Here is an 18,099-nt window from a genome sequence, read left to right as displayed (position 1 = left end):
TTGAGATTGGTCTTCTGGTATGAGCTATTGTTGAGGCTTTTGTTTTTTATTATTTTATTTTTATATTCAAGCCAATTTATCAAGCCCTGTTTAAGCCTTCAGTGCAGCGGATAAGTGAGGTCTTTGCAAGAGCGAACAAAGCTCATCTTCTCTAGAATCGAGCCTACATCAGACCGAGTTCGATTTGGCTTGATCATTTTGACAGCCATATAAAAAAAAATGCAAAACGTTAGAACAAAGGATTGCCATTCTTCTTTTTCTGTTAAATAAATATAAAGGATTGCCATTCACCCACCAATTGGTAAGCATTCACCCTTTCTACTAGAAAGTTGGCTAAGAATTTGAGAAGATCCCTAAATTCAAGTTAACTGATGAAATCTAACCGAACTTACTGACCAATAAGCTTGTTAAAGAATTTGGCAAGATCTCAATCTTCGAGAAAGATTACCTTCAATCATACCATAAATTTAAAATCTTAATCTGGATTTCTTCTCAAAATATGGAGCACAAGGATTAATAGATTTCAGGACAACCAATTTGCAGTACAATAGCCATTGGAATATCTCAATTACTGTTCCGGATAACAAATCTGATAAAATAACCTCTTTGAAAATAGATTTCAAGAGTCCAAAAATGCGCTCATACCTCAATCTTATCAGGTCTTCAGTTACTTTTCTTTATTCCTGAAATCCTGCAGTCTCTTACCAAGAGCAACGGATGATTTCAAAGCTTGTAAACCATTTTTCGTTTCTTTTACACACCTTCATCACACCTTCATAAACTCCAGTATTTGATCCTCCCTAAGCTGTTCTATTTGCATATTTGAACATACCAATAAGCAAACTTCTTACAAACTTCAAACTGAGTGCGTCACTTTGGGTGATGACAAGTCTTGAAAACAAACTCCTTGTAAATGAGTGTAAAATTGCATGCATCTGTTCTCCTCAGACCCTACATAGTTGAGAGCCTCATATACTAGGATACCCTTACAAACTTCGTATTCTAATGCAGAACTTAATGCATCCCAATCTGCATAAAAACTTTGTGACATTCTAAACTTCTCTTGCAATAATGATTTTGTTATCATGGTCGTCAGAGGAACTGATATCCTTTTAGGGAACCTCCTAGTACGCGATTGATCACCCCTCATTTTCATCCAGTATCTCTCAGCAATTGGTCCTCTTTCCTTTTAACTGGATCCTTTCAAATTTCCATACACTGCCAATATTTGGTTGCCACCAGTTTTACCATGTTCTTGTCTTAGCCTGGTATTGCCTTACCCTTCTCCACTATGGCCAGCAATAGCTTCATCCACGATGAGCTTGATTGATGTCCGCTTCTCTCCAACTGGCCCGAGATTTGGACGTGGAGTTGGAATATGCCTGTTGCTACTCTCTCTTGGACTCTCCTTTGTACTACTATGAAACACAGAAACAAACTTGCCTAGACTTCTTCGCACTTTGCCAAGTCGAGGATATTTACTTCCATACGTGTTCTCATCATTGTTGTTTTCACTGCGATCAATAGTTTCATCAGCTTGAGTCTTCATATACTGCACTCGTCCTTTTCGAGACTCCCATGTTTGGGAAACACAACTGCCATGGTGATGGATCCATACTCCTATCTTATCTTGTCCCTTGATGTTGATGCGCTCAAACTCATCTGCCATCTTTCGGTATGCCTCCAAAGATGCATTTTTGTCAAGAAAGCTTGATCTCTTGGTCTCAATCTCAATGCCCTCAGAGATTTCTTTGTTAGAATCTTTCACCTGTAGGAGTTCTATTTTAAAATGGAGCTTTCAAGTTCGACAATACTTTTCTAGCTATTACCATTTTGACATGTCTGAAGCAGTAGAAAAGAACATACCTTTTCCAAATCAACTTCAAGTACAGTTACTGCAATGTGAATCCTGCCCATCTTAATATTCCTTAATGACAACCATTTGTCATGTCTTTCTCCACCCCTTAAGTTATCAATGTTTAGAGAACAAACTCTGGAAAGAGTGATAAGAGTCAAAGCAAGACAGAAGGAAATAATAAGAGCAAGACTGTTAAGCATGTCTTCAAGGATTGGAATGATTACAAAGAAAACAAAAAGATAGCATGGTTTGCTACGTTATTAGAATATCTCACAAGAAATAAAAAAAATAGCCTCCAAAATCTTGATGCAACTGGGCTTATCTAGTTGTTCTTTTGACAGTATAAAAGGAATATTTCAACATGAACTGGACTTTTTCTTACCATGTTAAAATTATTTACTACTCGAAAAATGTAGAAACAAGAACATACCCGAGCTTGTCATCATACATACGATCTTTATCAAGAACTTGAAGAGTAAGCATATTAGGTGCTTCCCATGATCTGATTGGAATTTTAACTTCTTCTATCCACCTTGGATTTAATGTTTTCCACTTAATTTCCGTCTGGAATCTGGAATGCCCAAGCTGACCTTTCAAATATGGATCAGAAAGTCCTGGGTAGTCCATTTCATAATAAACATTTAGAAAAAAAAAAAACTTTTACATCTGCAAAAAGAAGAGTGATGCCATAGCTTACCATTTAAATCGGAGGGTTTCAGGTCAGCTCCTTCTATTATCTCCAGTTTAACATAAGCAATTGGAGGTTTCTCATCAACAGAGAACCAATCTTCTGACAAATTTTACAGCAAAAATTGATTCAGAACAACCTCAAAGGTAATAGATCTAAGAGGCCAAACTCAACAAGAAATCATATTGTTTCCCAAAGTTCATGATTAGGAAAAAGTAAAACTCTCACTATTCTTAATTCACAAGAGAGAAAAGGATTCATAAAATGTGCATGAAAAGATAAGCACAAAAAGCTATTCCCTCTCTAAAATGCGCTTTTTTTCACATTCTCATTCAAGATGTTAGGCACTGTGGTGGGGACACCACTTTTCGTCACGTTTATTCTCATAGGCACAAAAGAGCTGCACCCGTAGCCCTTTAGCTTAACGAGGGTTATGACTAGCCACCTTCTAAGGCTATTTTCGTCTTTTTATCTTTTACTTTATTTTGCCTATATAAAGGCTTGCAATCATCTTATGGCATATGGTTGCGACCGGGATGTTCACTTTATGAGCTATTTTTGGAAAACTTTATGGCACATGATTGGCACAAAATTAAAATTTTCTACTGCATATCATCCTCAAATCGACGGTCAAACTGAGGTCGTTAATCATAGTCTTAGAAATCTTTTGCGCTGTCTCGTGGATAATCATAACAAAAACTAGGATGCCATTCTTCTTATAGCTCAATTTGTATATAATAACTCCATTAATAGGTCTATTGGCATGAGCCCATTTGAAGTTGTTTATGGTTTTAAAGCACGCAAACCTCTAGATCTATCGCCTATGTCAGCTCATTCTAGAGTCTCGAGTCTGCCCGAAGCATTTGCACATCATGTTCATTCTTTGCATCAATAGATCACTAAGCGAATTGAGGCAAGTAATCACCAATATAAAATATATGCCGACTTGCACAAATATGCCAAGGAGTTCGATGTTGGAGATCATGTTATGATTCGTCTCAGACCCGAACGATTCCCTTTAGGAGCTGTTCGGAAGTTGCATGCCCGTAGTGCAGGACCTTTCCAAGTTCTGAAACATGTAGGTGATAATGCTTATGTCATTGATATTCCTCCTGATTATAGCATTAGTTGTACTTTTAATATTGAGGATCTAGCAGCCTACCAACCACCTATGCACATCCCCACTGAAACTTATGCTACATCTACTACCCTTCCAAACATCCCTGCTGTGCCACATACCACTTCTGCTTTTCCATCCACATCACAAGAAAAGATAGACACTATTTTGGATGATCAAATAACATCTACTACAGAAGGAGGGGTTCATCATTTTCTCATTTGATGGCACGGGCGACCAGAGTCTGATTATACGTGGATCACTCGCGAGGAGTTACAGCAGCTTGACCCTGACATTTTAGAGTACTATTATAGCCACTCGACTAAGTCGAGTTTCTTCCACCCCGGGAGAGTTAGTGGGGACACCACTTTTTGTTACGTTTATTCTCGTAGGCAAAAAAGGGTTGCACCAGTAGCCTTTTGGCTTAACGAGGGTTGTGACTAGCCACCTTCTAGGGCTATTTTCGTCTTTTTATCTTTTACTTTATTTTGCCTATATAAAGGCTTGCAATCATCTTTTATGGGTTAATGAATATTTTAAGAGCTTTTGCATATTGAATGTTTGTTGGTGGATTCCGACACCCCGATTGGTGGATTCTACGGGTTTGATTATTTTTTCCTACTTCTTCTCAACTCTGCCGAGACGTTGTCCTACATCACACTGTCATGGGTGAACAAATAAACATCGAGTTGCTACAAAATGGATAAGGGATCTTATGGCATTCGATACATGAGCATGTCTCGGTTTGTAAGTGTGCTTCGGACTACCTAGCATTGTCTCACTAACAATATACTTTCCCTCTATATTTCATTAATGATAACCAACAAAGTAGGATGTATAGCCAAGATGTTTAAAATTGTCATCACTTGACATATGTTATAGAAGAGCAACTTAATATGATAAACATTGGACTTATTTTCGATATAGGATTGATTTATAAGGAAAGTCCCAGAATATAAATCATACACTAAAGTCTTTTATGTTACCTGTGGCTGCTGAAGCAAAATTTTCCACATCAATCACAAGCATGTTAGGCTGCAAGGGGCATGAGACTAGAATAAGATTTTGATGTAAAGCCAAAGTTTAGATAGCACACAGCCAAAATTAGGAATCAACATTTTATCTTTATGTTTGATACTTTGATGCTGAAATCTGGGAAACAAACAGAGTCTTCTTAAAAACTAAATGAAAATTTATTATCTGTCATAATTTAAGAAATCTGAGCTACAATGACTAATTTATTTCATATCTCCTTCAATTAAATAATCATCATCAAATTCTCTCCAACCCTATAAAACTAACCTCAATAAGCGTCTCCCCAAATGCAACATTTAATAAATTATCCTGCGAAACCAATAGATAAAGATACTGAGAAAACTAGGTAAGCATAACATTATTATGATTAACAGCCATAAATTAAAAGAAAATCTTACAAGCCATCCTGAAATTCCGGGAAATGTTGTTACATCGAGACCACGATTAAATATTGGTTTCACGGTCATCTGGAAATATGGAGGCTCAACAAAGCATACTCTGACACGTCCAACAAATGGCCAGTGCCTGAGAAATTTCACACCCAGATGGACCTACGTAAAGAAAGTGTAGTTTTTTTTCAGAATAAAATGCCTTCAGTTAACTATTATGTTCCTCAATTTGTCAAATAGTTCTACAAAATCTTAAATTAGATTATGCAATTCTTTACTTTTTTCTTTGCACCACTCCATTTCTGAATAGAACAATAAACAAAATTAATCTGCAGGTAAAACATGCAACACCAACAGCAAGAGAGATAAAAGTGAAAGATAAATAAAACAAGTCAGTTTGGAGAGAACATCGACTTAAAAGGATCTAGGGACAAGTCAAAACTCAGTATCTGATACTTTTAATAACTTGCCTGAACTTAAGTAGAATAGGTCTATATACCCTAAAAATTATGTTTTTTTAACAGGGTACTTAATTTGAAAAAACATTTTTCATCTTGATGGTTATTAGTCAACAAATATCACATAGAAAATAATCACTACTGTCTTTAATGCAGGAAAGTTGAGTGGTAAAGACTGTTATTGTCCGACTAGGATCGATCGGAAACAAGGGGGTCTAAGTGTCGATTAGAGGTGGTCGACAGTAGTGATTACTCTTATAGCTACTCTGATGTTATTCTTACTCCTAAGATAATCTAAGACTAAAGATAATCTCAATGCTTTATATGTATCTCTAAGATACAAGCCATAAAGGGTTATTTATAGAGAATAAAATAAAAAGATCCTAAACCTAATAATGCACAAACTAATAAATTTAGCTAAACTAGTCTCCATATCTTTCTCAATTGGTTCTCCGTTCTGCCCTAGATAGAATCCGAATTGCAAGAAACTCCGAATACGAAAGTTGTAGATGATGACGTTGCCGATCTTATCCATCTAATTTCATATTATTTGGACATCACACAAATATCAGGTGAATATTTTTTCAGAATTATCCAAAACTTAACTTAACTTGACCTAGCTAATTAAATAAGTTCTAGCTTACTAAAACTCTAACGAAATTACATAAGCTAATAAGATAAATAAGTTAATAGACTAGATTCATCGAGCCCAATGTCCCCATGAGGTGATCCGATTAGACTCAGATTACATCACTCCACCATGCTTCTAACCACCTTATCCTCAAGGTGTCCATGGTGATTTCCAGACCTTCCGTTGCTCTCGAACCGCACGTCCTCGATCTCTGTGTGGGTCCCATCTATCATGTTGATGGGAGGCCCCATGATGGATTCTGCTCTAAGACCCATTGGTTCGGACCATAGTTTGCCCTAACTGAGAGTGGCTCGGGCCAAATCCTAGCCACAGGTGGTTCGAGCCAAAGTCTTGGTGCGGACAACTCAAACCAGGTGATAGCCTATTATGGTTCATGCCAGACACTAATTGTAGGTGGCTCGGTCCAAGCCCTATGCATAGGTGGTTCGGGCCAAGTCCTAGGCACCGTCGGATAAGACCAAGCCCTAGTCGTCGGATGAGTTGCGATTTTAGCTAGTGGCGCATAATCTAACAGGTCAGTCCTCGATTGGGCCGAGCCTTAGGTGTGTGCCCAAGGATTGGGTCTGCCCTAAAACTTAGTATCTCCTCCCTATCGATCAGTACGGTGCGTGCTGGTTCAACCTTTGCGGTGCACCGAGCAGCCACAATTCAGCCGCGCGCCACTTCGACTGATTTTTAGACATTTGCGGTCTGCAGATCTCACAGAGAATCGTCACCATCTTTGCCATGGATGCCTGGATTGCCAGCAAGGCTTGCAACAACTTCAATTGAGCAGTCGACAGAGGTGGGATCAGAGGTTCCGATGGTAAGGTGCTGATCTCAAGTGCCACATCGGCTACCATTGGTGGATCCCAAGCAGTGGAAGTCTCCCTGGCCAATTGTGCCACCATTCTATGAGTAGTTGCCATCTCGTCCAAGGATAACAACTGCTCTGATACCAAATTATTATGATTCGACTAGAATCGATCCGCAACAAGGGGTTTTAAGAGGCAAATAGAGGTGACCAACGATAGTGATAAAGGTGAAAGGTAGTGGAGCACTATGGAGAGAGAGAAGATGGGTAACAGTGGTGGTAATGAAGGAAGACTAATTTACTTCGACTCCTATGTTACTCTTACTCCTAAGATAATCTAAGGCTAGAAATAATCTCAATGTTTTATTCAATGTATGCTTAAGATACAACCCAAAAGGCCTTATTTATGGAGAATAAAATAAAAGAATCCTAAACCTAATAAGACACAAAGTAATAAACTTAGCTAAACCAGTCTCTATATCTTTCTCGAGTTAGTTCACTGATTTGCCCCAGATAAAGTCTGAATATGAAGAAACTCGAAATATGTCACCGATCTTATTCATCTGGTTTCATATTATTTGAACGTCTCACTAATATCTGATGAATATTCTTTCAAAACTATATAAAGCTTAACTTAATTGAACTTAGCTAATTAAACATGTTCTAGCTTACTACGACTTTAACTAAATCACATAAGCTAATAAGATAAATAAATTAAATAGACTCGATCTATCGAGTCCAATGTCCCCGTGAGACATCTAATTAGACCTAAATCACATCAAAGATTATGGACTCCTTATGTATAAGTCTTTTAGAATTTTCAACCTCAAAGCAAAAACAAATTAATTTCTCTACCTTTCCTTCAACATGCATACCAGTTACATGCATATTTGCTGTAATGCCAAACGCTTGCATTGCAAGTATTGCACTCATATCTTCTGCGGAGAGAAAATTCACTCCTAACTCGAGAACCTGCAATAACTATCATATCTTAAAAGGTCCTAGATATATTGATACGAAAAAAAAACCTCATGAAGACCCATAATAGTATAGCTGTCAGTGATAAATGTACAAGAAAGATATGTATGTACCAAATGATCATCATCTGCTGATTGATGAAGAACCCTTATATCTGTAAAAGTAGGTGGATTCCTCCCCAAATAAAGGTGCTGAATAACTGCTTTTCCCTACAAATGCAATTGTGTAAAGTTTGGATCATGAAACAAATTTAGCATAAAATATTATTTGCCCAGAGGCATATTGAGAACAGAGGAAAAGAGAGCGAGAGGGACTTAGAAATTCATTTACTGAAGAGGAACATACAGTTAAGCTAGTATAGGAAAAGAAAAAGACAACAATATTGGAAAATCCAATCAAGTTATCTTATAAATTTGGAGAAATATTTAAGCGGCAAGAAATGCTAGATAACAGTTGATTACGTTTTTAAGAGAGGCAACACGAGTAGATGGAAGTATGTAACTAAAAAATATGTTTACAGATTGGATGAAAAAAAAAAATTTATGAGAGAAACTTACTACTGTCCAAGGTTTGAATTTGTCCAAGAACCATGGTGTAATGGGCAACAGAAAATGTTGGGATATAATATTCTCCATGCATATAGGCCAGATCTTTTCAGCAGCATGATTTAACCACCTTACTGATTCCGTATCAGAGAGAACCTGACCAATAAAAGAACATGAACGAGAGCTACTCCAATTAGATGCCAAGCTCACTAACCAACATAAAGAAATTTGGAAGTTCATTCATCAGAGAAAGTGGAACTTGCAAGTTCTATCAGGATTTATGATCAACATTGATTAAGAACACGGTTCTACATACCCTTTGTTGGTTGGCACATTTTCTCTCTTCGTATTGTATTCGACTCCGCAATCTTACTGAATACTTCTCATTCACCTATAGGAAAGGATGAAGATGTAACAAATTAGAGTGACCCATCAGCAACATTCTACAACAGTATATATTCTGGTAAACCAATCATAGATATGTTCATAGAAAGAACATACAAAAGAAAAAAAAAATACCAATGAAACAAGCTCATTTTAAGAGAAAATGGCAGGTTATGCTCAAGCTGAGAGGTGGCAAAAAAGAATTAGAAAGACAATGTTTGTTCTGAATCATATCCTGTGGTCAGCTACTGATATATAATGTTCTCTCCAGCTTGTTATGAAGATGTCAACACAATTAAGTGCTTGAGTAATCCAAATATCAAACCAAATTGTCCACCTGAATCAAGCATTTAACAACAAAGACTGTAGGATAATTTACTCATTATCAATATCAATCAAATTTCTACTGTCTTATCACTTTATGATATTGATTAATGTAATCTAGCAAATCTCAAGGAGATCCATCATTTACTTCATTTGATATATCAGAGATCAATCAAGGTAGTTTTCTTTGCAGCAGACTCAGTTAGTTAATTAGGGCATCTTATTCAACTACAATTTGTGACTTACAATACCTGCAACTAGCAAACCAACTTCGTGGAATTAACTAATAATGCAGTTTGATATTTGTTGCAGTTAGTTTATGATCTAAATATATTTAATATAAGAAGACAATAACTAGCTCTGTGATGGTGTTATTATTTTATCTTTTGGAGGTTATGTTGCATCAAGTCCTGAATCAGCCATAGTTTCCTACAACTTTGGACAGTAAGGCACATAATTAGAGTAATCTTATCTTCAAAGGAGTTAGTTACTTGTTCATCTGTACTAGCTTTTAAACTAGCTCTTTTTGTTGTTGTGCAATCATCTGAAAGAAAATGAGTGGTGGTGCCAGCCATCTAAAAGAACATTTGACTAGAAGATAAGAAAATATAACAGTTTGTACTCAAGTTAGTTTAGAAGTCAAAAGACAAATGTTGGCTCATCTAATAGACAAAAAGAAGAATAAACAAACTGCACAAAAAAGAGAGTCAATAATTCGTTAAAAATTGATGCATAATTATGAAAATATTGATAGTGATAACAGTGAGCAGAGTGGGGAGAATGATCTGGTGATAGCTTTCAAAGATCTAGATCAGTTAATATGCAGGGAGAAAGAGAATATAGGGGCAGTAGTTTTGGAACTCCTGGTGTTACGGGTTTTACAGCAGAGTCTGAAAATATCAGATCGGTGGATACATATCTTCAGAGAAAAAGGGGTCGTACATAAACTACTATCAAGACAGCTCTCAAAAGGATAAAAAATGCAAAGAAACATATTGGTAGGGCTATTTCTAAATTTTTCTTCTACAATCATATTCCTTTCAATATAGCTGATAGCCTTTATTATCACACTATGGTGGATGTTATTCAAGGTCTGGTATTCCGCCTCCTAGTTCAAAAGATATTGCTACTAAATATCTTGATTTAGAGGTAGATGAGCTTCACACTTATATTGAGACTTTTAAAAAATATTGGGATGAATTTGGTTGTACACTGATGTCTGATGGGTGGACTACACAAAACAGAAAAAATATAATTAATTTTCTAGTGCACTCAGGCATGGGGACAATATTTTTGAAGTCTATGGATGCTATTGCTCATTTTAAAAGTGCAAATTATATTTTTCAGTTGATTGATGAGGTAGTAGAAGAAATTGGTAAAAAAAAGTAGTCCAAGTGATTATTAATAATGGGGCAAATTATAAGATTGTTGGATAATTACTTATGATAAAAAGACAATATTTATATTGGACACAATGTGCTGCACATTGTCTTGATTTCATGTTGAAAAATATTACCAAAGATCCTAAAATTAATATAGTAATACATGAAGGTCAAAGGTTGACAAATTTTATATATAATCATGGTTGGGTTCTTAATTTGCTTAGGCAAATGACTAGTGATAGAAAGATTATCAGACCCGATCTCACTAGATTTGCCACTCATTTTCTGGCACTGGAAAGCATAATGTGATATAAAGATGAGATTATACAGGTATTTACATCAGTAGAGTGGTCTACAAAAATTAAGAATATAAAACCTAAAGATCAAAGTTTAGGTGAAGCTTTGAAAAACATGACTCTGGAAATGCATTTTTCCACAGTATTATAATTGTCACCGTAATATTTGAACCTCTTGTCAAGGTATTATAAATTGTAGACAGTGATGCCAAGTCCGAAATGGGTTTCTTATACGAGGCCATGGACTTAACAAAAGAGTCAATAAAAAAATGTTGGCAAAAGTTATAGGAAATAGCAAAAGTTGATTAACTCCAGGTGGAATAAACAATTATATAGAGATATACCTGTTGTTGGTAAGCATTGGTTTATTAAATTTCTACAAGATATTTTTTGAATCCCAGATTTCAATTATCTACAAATGTCAATAATGATACTGAAGTCTTGTTGAAAGTTAGAAAAGTAATCAGGAAACTAGAACCTGATATTCATAAGCAAATCCTTTGTGAAAGAAAAGTGAGTTATTATTCAATTAAATAATTTATTATTATTTGTTTCAAGTTTCCATATATTCAATTTCTTATGAAATGTATTCAATTATATATTTCAGATGGAGAAATATAGATTGAGAGCTGGCCAATTTAGTACTGTTAAAGTTGCTGCAGCTATATCTCACAACAGCCCAGCTAAATAGTGGTCCATTTATGAATGGGAGGAGGCGTCAAATTTGACACCAATAGCAAAGAAGATCTTAAGTCAAATTGTATTTTCATAATAGTGTGAAAGAAATTGGACTACATTTTCCTTGATCCACACCAAAACATGTAATCGACTGACAATGGAAAGATTAGATAAATTAGTATTTTATCATTATAATATGAGATTGAGGGAGAGAAATTTAAAAAGAAAGAAAAAATGATGAGTTGATTGATTTAAATCATGTTTTTGATGAAGAAGATCCCCTGACTCCATGGATCAGAGAAGTGGAAGATAGATTATTAGATGATAAAGATAGCCCATAGTTAGATGAGGCATTGGGGGAAACCACGACTAGAGCAGAGGCTAGTACAAGTCGTTCGGCAGCGAGAGATAGTATAGCTACTAGTGCCTGATGATACACCTGGTGGTGAGATCGTCCTTCTACATTTGCTGAGGAAAGTCAAGAAGGCATAGGGATTGAAGACAGAGAAACTGAGGATGTACATACATATCAGCGACGTCGTTATCAGGATGTTGCTTCCTATGACTATGGTTTATCAAGTATTTATTATTTCGAACCATCACATAATCCATATGTTGATTATTATCCTCCTCAGTATCCTCAGACAAAAGATCAATAGATTGATTATTATCCACCACAGAGACAACAAGATCTATTTGATATGAATGATATGATGTAATCACTCTTTGGAGCATCAGGCCCTAGACACCATTATTTACAAACTTGTGGTAATTATGATAAAGACGACCACAGAAATTTACGAAAGCCAACTCGGTATTTATCAAAGTTTTGACTTTTGAGTAAGTTAGTACTTTGTTTAATTTTTAGGGCTCATATGTGAATAATTATTATTATTTATTTTTTTGTCATGCTTTCTAATTTTTTAAAAAAATTTCTGCATTTTTAAAAAATATTTAGAATTTTTTGTAATTAAAAAAAATTCGATCCGATCCGGCTAACCGATATAGCTGATCCAGCCGATACTTATCATTTTCCCAGAAGGCTGATCCCGATTTTTCGAACCTTGGCTTTTATGCAAAGAACCTTTCAGCTCATCAAGCATAGACTGACTCAAAAATTATGATATAGAAGACAGTATGAATTAACTATAATGCTGGCAGAAAATGAAGATAAAAAGGATGAAAACCTAGTGGGACTAACTTGCTCTCAGTTTAATGAAGGAAAAAGAGATTCACTAAAGGAGAGTATTCAAGATGGATCAAATCCATCTAGGAAAATTGCTAAACCGAAAGAAAATAAAAGTGTACTTGTGTCCATGTAAGCATCTCTCACAATCAACCCTTCTTGCACACCTTATTTTAATTCACATTTTCACTAGTGGAATATCCATGGGTTTAGTGCAGGCTGAAAATTTTCTGAATGTCTCAACGGTATCCATGCCGAAGGCTGTAAAGGAAACATGTCCAGCCGAGAATGCAGTACAATTGGGTCTAAATACTTCAAAACTTTGCCAGAGTACCGACTGACTTGATTTTAGATTAGAATCCTATTAGTGATATTTATCAGGTCCACTAGTTGGATCATTGAGTTCTCAATTGGGAGGCGCAGAAGCCAAAGGATAACCAAGATCTTTTGCTCTTCTTTCTTCATTCTTCATTCTTCAATAATATTATAATTCTCATTCAGATCTCCGGACTCTTTCTGACTATAGCTATAAATTAACTGGGATTGTGAAATGACCATGTTACCCTTTTATGAGAACTTTTCGTAAACCATAAAGACATTTTTAAAGTAGTATTTCAACGTCAACTATACACGGCTTCTGGAAATTTTAAGGTCGATAGGTACCCACTACCCACTTCTTGCTCATCGCTGCTGTAGATAGGCTGTTTTACCTTTCAAAGGTCGAAAATTCTCCAATGAGGGGGAAGATCCACACAAAAAATTCAAATTCACGGAGGAGACTAAATCGAAGAAAAAAAAAACTAAAATTAGGCAAAAATGAGAGAGAATATCTCCTTCCATACCTCGTAAAGATGCAAGAAAGCGATGAAGAAAAGCAGAGGATGAGACCACCCCGACCACGCAGCGATCCAGAGCACGGCGAGCACTACGGCAACGTGGTGTATAACCGAGACCTCCATTATACCCATTTCTCGATAAAACCCAAGAAGGGAGGACGAGAGAGAGAAGTTAATATGAATTCAGGGAAGGAGGAGCAAAACTTCGTAGGTTTTGTTTTCTTTAAGTAATGCAGCAAAAAGATGACCAGGAGTGGGAGAACACGTACGGCGTTGAGTTAGGACGCGTTAGTAACGTGTCAGCAGGAGAAGGAGGGACCTCTGCCGTCTGATGGGAAAACGGTCGGATAAGGATGGTCTCGTATGGGTGTCGACGGGTAGTTGGTTGTTGTTTTGACTAACGGTGTTATTAGTTACTTTTAAAAAAATAAAAAGGAAATATATTAAAAATTTAGCCACCATTACAGAGAATACCTTTAATGTCAGCGGTTTAGTTACTAGAGTAGAGTTTGTGACTGACTTCAGTAAAATAATTCTCTTTTTATAAGAAAGCAAGTTAAAAAAAATGAAACTATTTTTAGTACGTAAAAATGTTATTTTTTTATTTATTTTTGAAATCAAATATCAATCTTTTTTGAAAAGGATAAAAGTGGAAAATGATGAAATTATTTGTAAACTGTGACAATTAGAGGTAGAATTAGAAGTTTGGTGTTAGAAACTATTTTGATCCGATCCGTAATGATTCTGGATAAATTTGAGGACGTGACTTTCGAAGAAAATTTCAAAGGATCTAGCTGTTAGATCTTACTGAAATTTAGATATGTTGTCGCCCTTGAAGAGAGCTTTCCAACAAATATAAGATTTTAGGGTTTGGATTACTAGATTTTGAGATATTGGCCAAATAGCAGCCGAAGGTTGGATGAACCCTAGCTTGTTAGTCCTTCAATGGCTAGATAGGTGCTAGGAGAACTCTTTTGGAGTAAAGAGGGAGAAGACCAAGGACTTGGGCGGTAAGGGGCAACAATGCCAAAGCAATTATTAGATATCATCCAATTAGGGTTTCCTCCACATATTTATAGAGACTCACCCTATTGATCCAAACAACAAAAATAAATCCCTAAAAAACAATCATTCTTGCCACGGTGCGTTGAAATGCGCCTGATTTCGTTCGAACGCGCAATTTCCGATCTTGTCTTTGCGAACGCGTGCAGGCGTTTGAACGCAGATCCCTGGCGTTCGAACGCTCCCCTCTGGCAAAAGACCTTATTTCCTCAAGCAAACACAAACTAAATAAATAGGCTCATCCCAATGAACCTAATGCCACCGCGAGTGGATCCAATCTGACTTAGTCATATCATTTGAATTTAAAAAGAGTTAATTATATTTTGATCCCCTAAACTATCGTCTTGTTATTACTTTTACTTATTAAAAAAACACATTGACCCTTTAAACTATTTAAATGTCTCACTAAGTTCTCTCTATCAATCTTTCATTAAAAGTTCAAAAAAAAATAATTTTAAAAAATTGACCAACTAAATAGAATGATAAAAATATTCTTGTCTTCCTTCCACATCCTTCTATCCTCTTTATTAGTGGTCTTTATGCAATTTCTCTAAATATCAAACTGTAAATTGGTCTTTCTTAATTTCTTCAAAATCCACTTCTAAGAGGAGGGGAGAAGAGAAAGTAAACAACATTTTTATCCATATAATTAGGTTATTAATTTTGAAATAATTTCTAATTAAGAGACTTAGTGATACAATTAGATAATTTAGGAGTGTACATGTTCACTTTTTTCTCAAGAATAAAAGTAATATAAAGTGATAGTTCATAGAGTCAAAAATATAATTATGAAAATGTTGTGTACCGAGCTAAGGTGGTTTTGGTGGAGATGGTAGTGGATGATTAAGTGATGAAATCAGTGGAGGTGACGAGATTTAGAGGATGAAAGTGGAAGGGGCAATGGAGATGATGATGACATGGGGTAGATCTAATTCTTAGAGGGGAAGAGGAGGGAATAGATGGTCAGGTCCTAAAGAGAAAGAGGGGCCAATGGATGAGAAGGGAGGATCTAGTCGGTGGCCTAGGGTTTGAGGGAGAGGGAGAAGATAGCTGCTACTATTAGACTAAGGGGATTGATAGTTGAGAGCAGGAAGGGGTTGGCGTCAGCCTTGGATCGATAAAATGAGAGGGAAGGAGATCAAGAGGTCAAGGAGGAGGCTAGAGGAGGAAGAAAGTAGACAAATGGCAAAAATTCAAAAACATTTAAAATAACCCTAATATAAAATGACCTCAGGGTCAGAAGTCTGAACACCATTGATAGGTGTTCGAACACTTTGTCGAAACTCTAAATCTGCACTCTCGGGTTTGAGCGTTTGAATGCCATAAGACGACATTCAAAGGCTGCTCTCAGATTTTGAGTTTAAATGCGTCGACGAAGACTACTCTCAGGTTAGAGTGTTCAAATGCCTCGACGAAAGCTACTCTTATGTTGTACCATCCGAACATCGTTGGCCGGACATTTGACCACATGAGCCCAATGCCAGAAGTTCCATAAAAATAGTAAACAACTAATATTACAATAAACAGGTTTGACCTAGTGAACCCAATCTCTCCGGTGAGATGACCTGATCAAGCCCGGATTACATTAGAAAAGAATGAAATTGTCAAATAACACCCATGATTTTATGACTACATCTCATCTCTTATTCTAACCATATCTTTTTTCACATTTTCATATCACATCATATATTATCTTTTTATTGAAGTCGGGAGACATAGGATTTGCATTCAAGTTCTAAGTTACAAATCACACATGAAGGTGGATCAATCCATTATTTAGATATAAAATCTACACTGTCATGAAAAAAATGTTAACTAGATTGCTATTTAGTAATTACTATTAATGTTTTATGCTAGAGGAATTAATTATTAATTAGTTTGTGGATTGTCCAATTGCCCTAATTTTGTATATAAAATATAGATAATCAAATATGGTCACTAATTCCTTTCAAACTCTATGGCTGGATCAAAATCATTTGAATATTTTGTGCCCGGTGGCTCCACTAATCTAGGGTGGAAATATGGTTACCTTCCTAATAAGAATAATGCCAACATAGTGAAATATTAATTTTGTGAAAATGTTACAAAGGAAAAAATTAGAAAATTTAAGAAATATATTACTCATGATAGAGGTAATGTTGTGTGTTATCCAAAAGCTAATCTTGAGGCAACAAAAAAAATTTATCAAGGAAGATTTAGAGGGAATCAAAAGAAAATTGAGAAGAAATCAATAGAGAAAGTATAACTGAAATCAAAAGTAAATATATTTAGAGAGAAGAATAGTTTATAAATTTCAAACATTAAAAGTAAAAGACCAAGAGTAGAAGTCTTATAAATAAATTAATCTTTATTAATCCAAAAGTTGTAGTTACAAAGCGGAGAAAGATTGGATAGATGAAAACAAATGATAGTTTTGCAAACGAAAAAAGAAATAAAATGAACAACTATTTAACTCATTGGGTTTGCAAACCTTTTAATGTTGTTAATGATAAAATATTTCATATTTTTTATGAAAATAGTTTCAGTGATGGCTCAAAGCATAAGCCGGCAATCCTTCTTCCGTTCCAAATATGGAGTAAATACTTTGTAGTCGTCTCAGTGTGGACACCTTCATGGATTTAATTTAACAAAGAAAGGTGGACGAGGCCGGTCGTGGAGGGACGTCAATGTCACTCTTTCAACCACGGCTTAAACTTCTCATCCTTTTTAATTAAGAAAAAGTTATCACTTCTATTGTCAAGTCATCTGTGAGATATGACATCAAAACACAAATTAATATAAAGTTAACTTTGAGGTATAAGATGTCAAAATTTCAAATAGATATATTATCAAAAAAATAAATAAAAGTAAACGTTAACCAACAAATTAAAGAGAGATAAAAGTAATAAGAGAGAAAGAGAGAGAAGCAAAATGATAATAGTTCATTATTTAGGAAAATCGTATTAATATGTGGTTTTAGAGATTTTTACCAAATGTTCAAAGTTGCGGTCTCATAATTCTACACGTATAGATAATCCTCGAATTGCTTGGAACTTGCAAGGCCAGAAATTGTCTCATCAGTCTTTGAGACTTATTAAGAGCCAAAATTTAATCTTCTACTTGCATTATATAATGACTATTGCCAGTGGGGGATGTAATAGAGCCAAGCTAGATCTATTCTTCGCTTAAAATTAATTTCAAGTTTGAGCCACAGCATTAAAATTCAACAATTTTAGCCTAATTTGAGGCAATTCAAGCTCAAACTGCTTGATAAGCAGATTCAAGCCCATTTTAAATAGATTTTATTTTTGTTGAAAAATAGTCATCAGACTGATATGTCATTAATTTCATCAACCAATTACAAACTTGATACATAAAAGGAGAGAGAAAATAGGGTAAGAACCCTAAGAACAATCCCCATACTTGGCTGTATTACATACGATATAATAATTAAAGTAG

At 35.6% G+C, this 18,099-nt stretch overlaps 1 protein-coding gene across 3 annotated transcripts; it reads right to left on the bottom strand.

Annotated features, from left to right (window-relative positions):
• Nucleotides 1–462: 462 nt before the first annotated feature.
• LOC140781584 (C2 domain-containing protein At1g53590-like) lies at nt 463–13,812 on the bottom strand. 3 transcript variants are annotated; one of them, XM_073127631.1, is made up of 12 exons: nt 13,606–13,812; nt 8,830–8,904; nt 8,526–8,669; nt 8,082–8,177; nt 7,846–7,962; nt 5,097–5,249; nt 4,966–5,007; nt 4,650–4,698; nt 2,556–2,648; nt 2,289–2,472; nt 1,867–1,993; nt 463–1,768 (listed from the first exon to the last, which is right to left on the bottom strand). In XM_073127631.1, exons 1-12 carry the CDS (start codon nt 13,729–13,731, stop codon nt 1,277–1,279), a joined length of 1,698 nt encoding a protein of 565 aa, XP_072983732.1. In that variant the 5' UTR covers nt 13,732–13,812; the 3' UTR covers nt 463–1,276. The 3 variants fall into 3 exon arrangements, with proteins under 3 accessions (XP_072983732.1, XP_072983733.1, XP_072983734.1); XM_073127632.1 differs by having other exon boundaries at nt 2,556–2,645; XM_073127633.1 differs by lacking the exon at nt 7,846–7,962.
• Between the last annotated feature and the right edge of the window lie 4,287 nt (nt 13,813–18,099).

The sequence above is a fragment of the Typha latifolia genome, chromosome 2 (assembly GCF_019914945.1).
Source record: "Typha latifolia isolate L0001 chromosome 2, TyphaL0001v2, whole genome shotgun sequence".
NCBI lineage: Eukaryota > Viridiplantae > Streptophyta > Magnoliopsida > Poales > Typhaceae > Typha > Typha latifolia.
The sequence above is the reverse complement of the archived record's forward strand: the minus strand, read 5'-3'. Positions and strand labels throughout refer to the sequence as shown.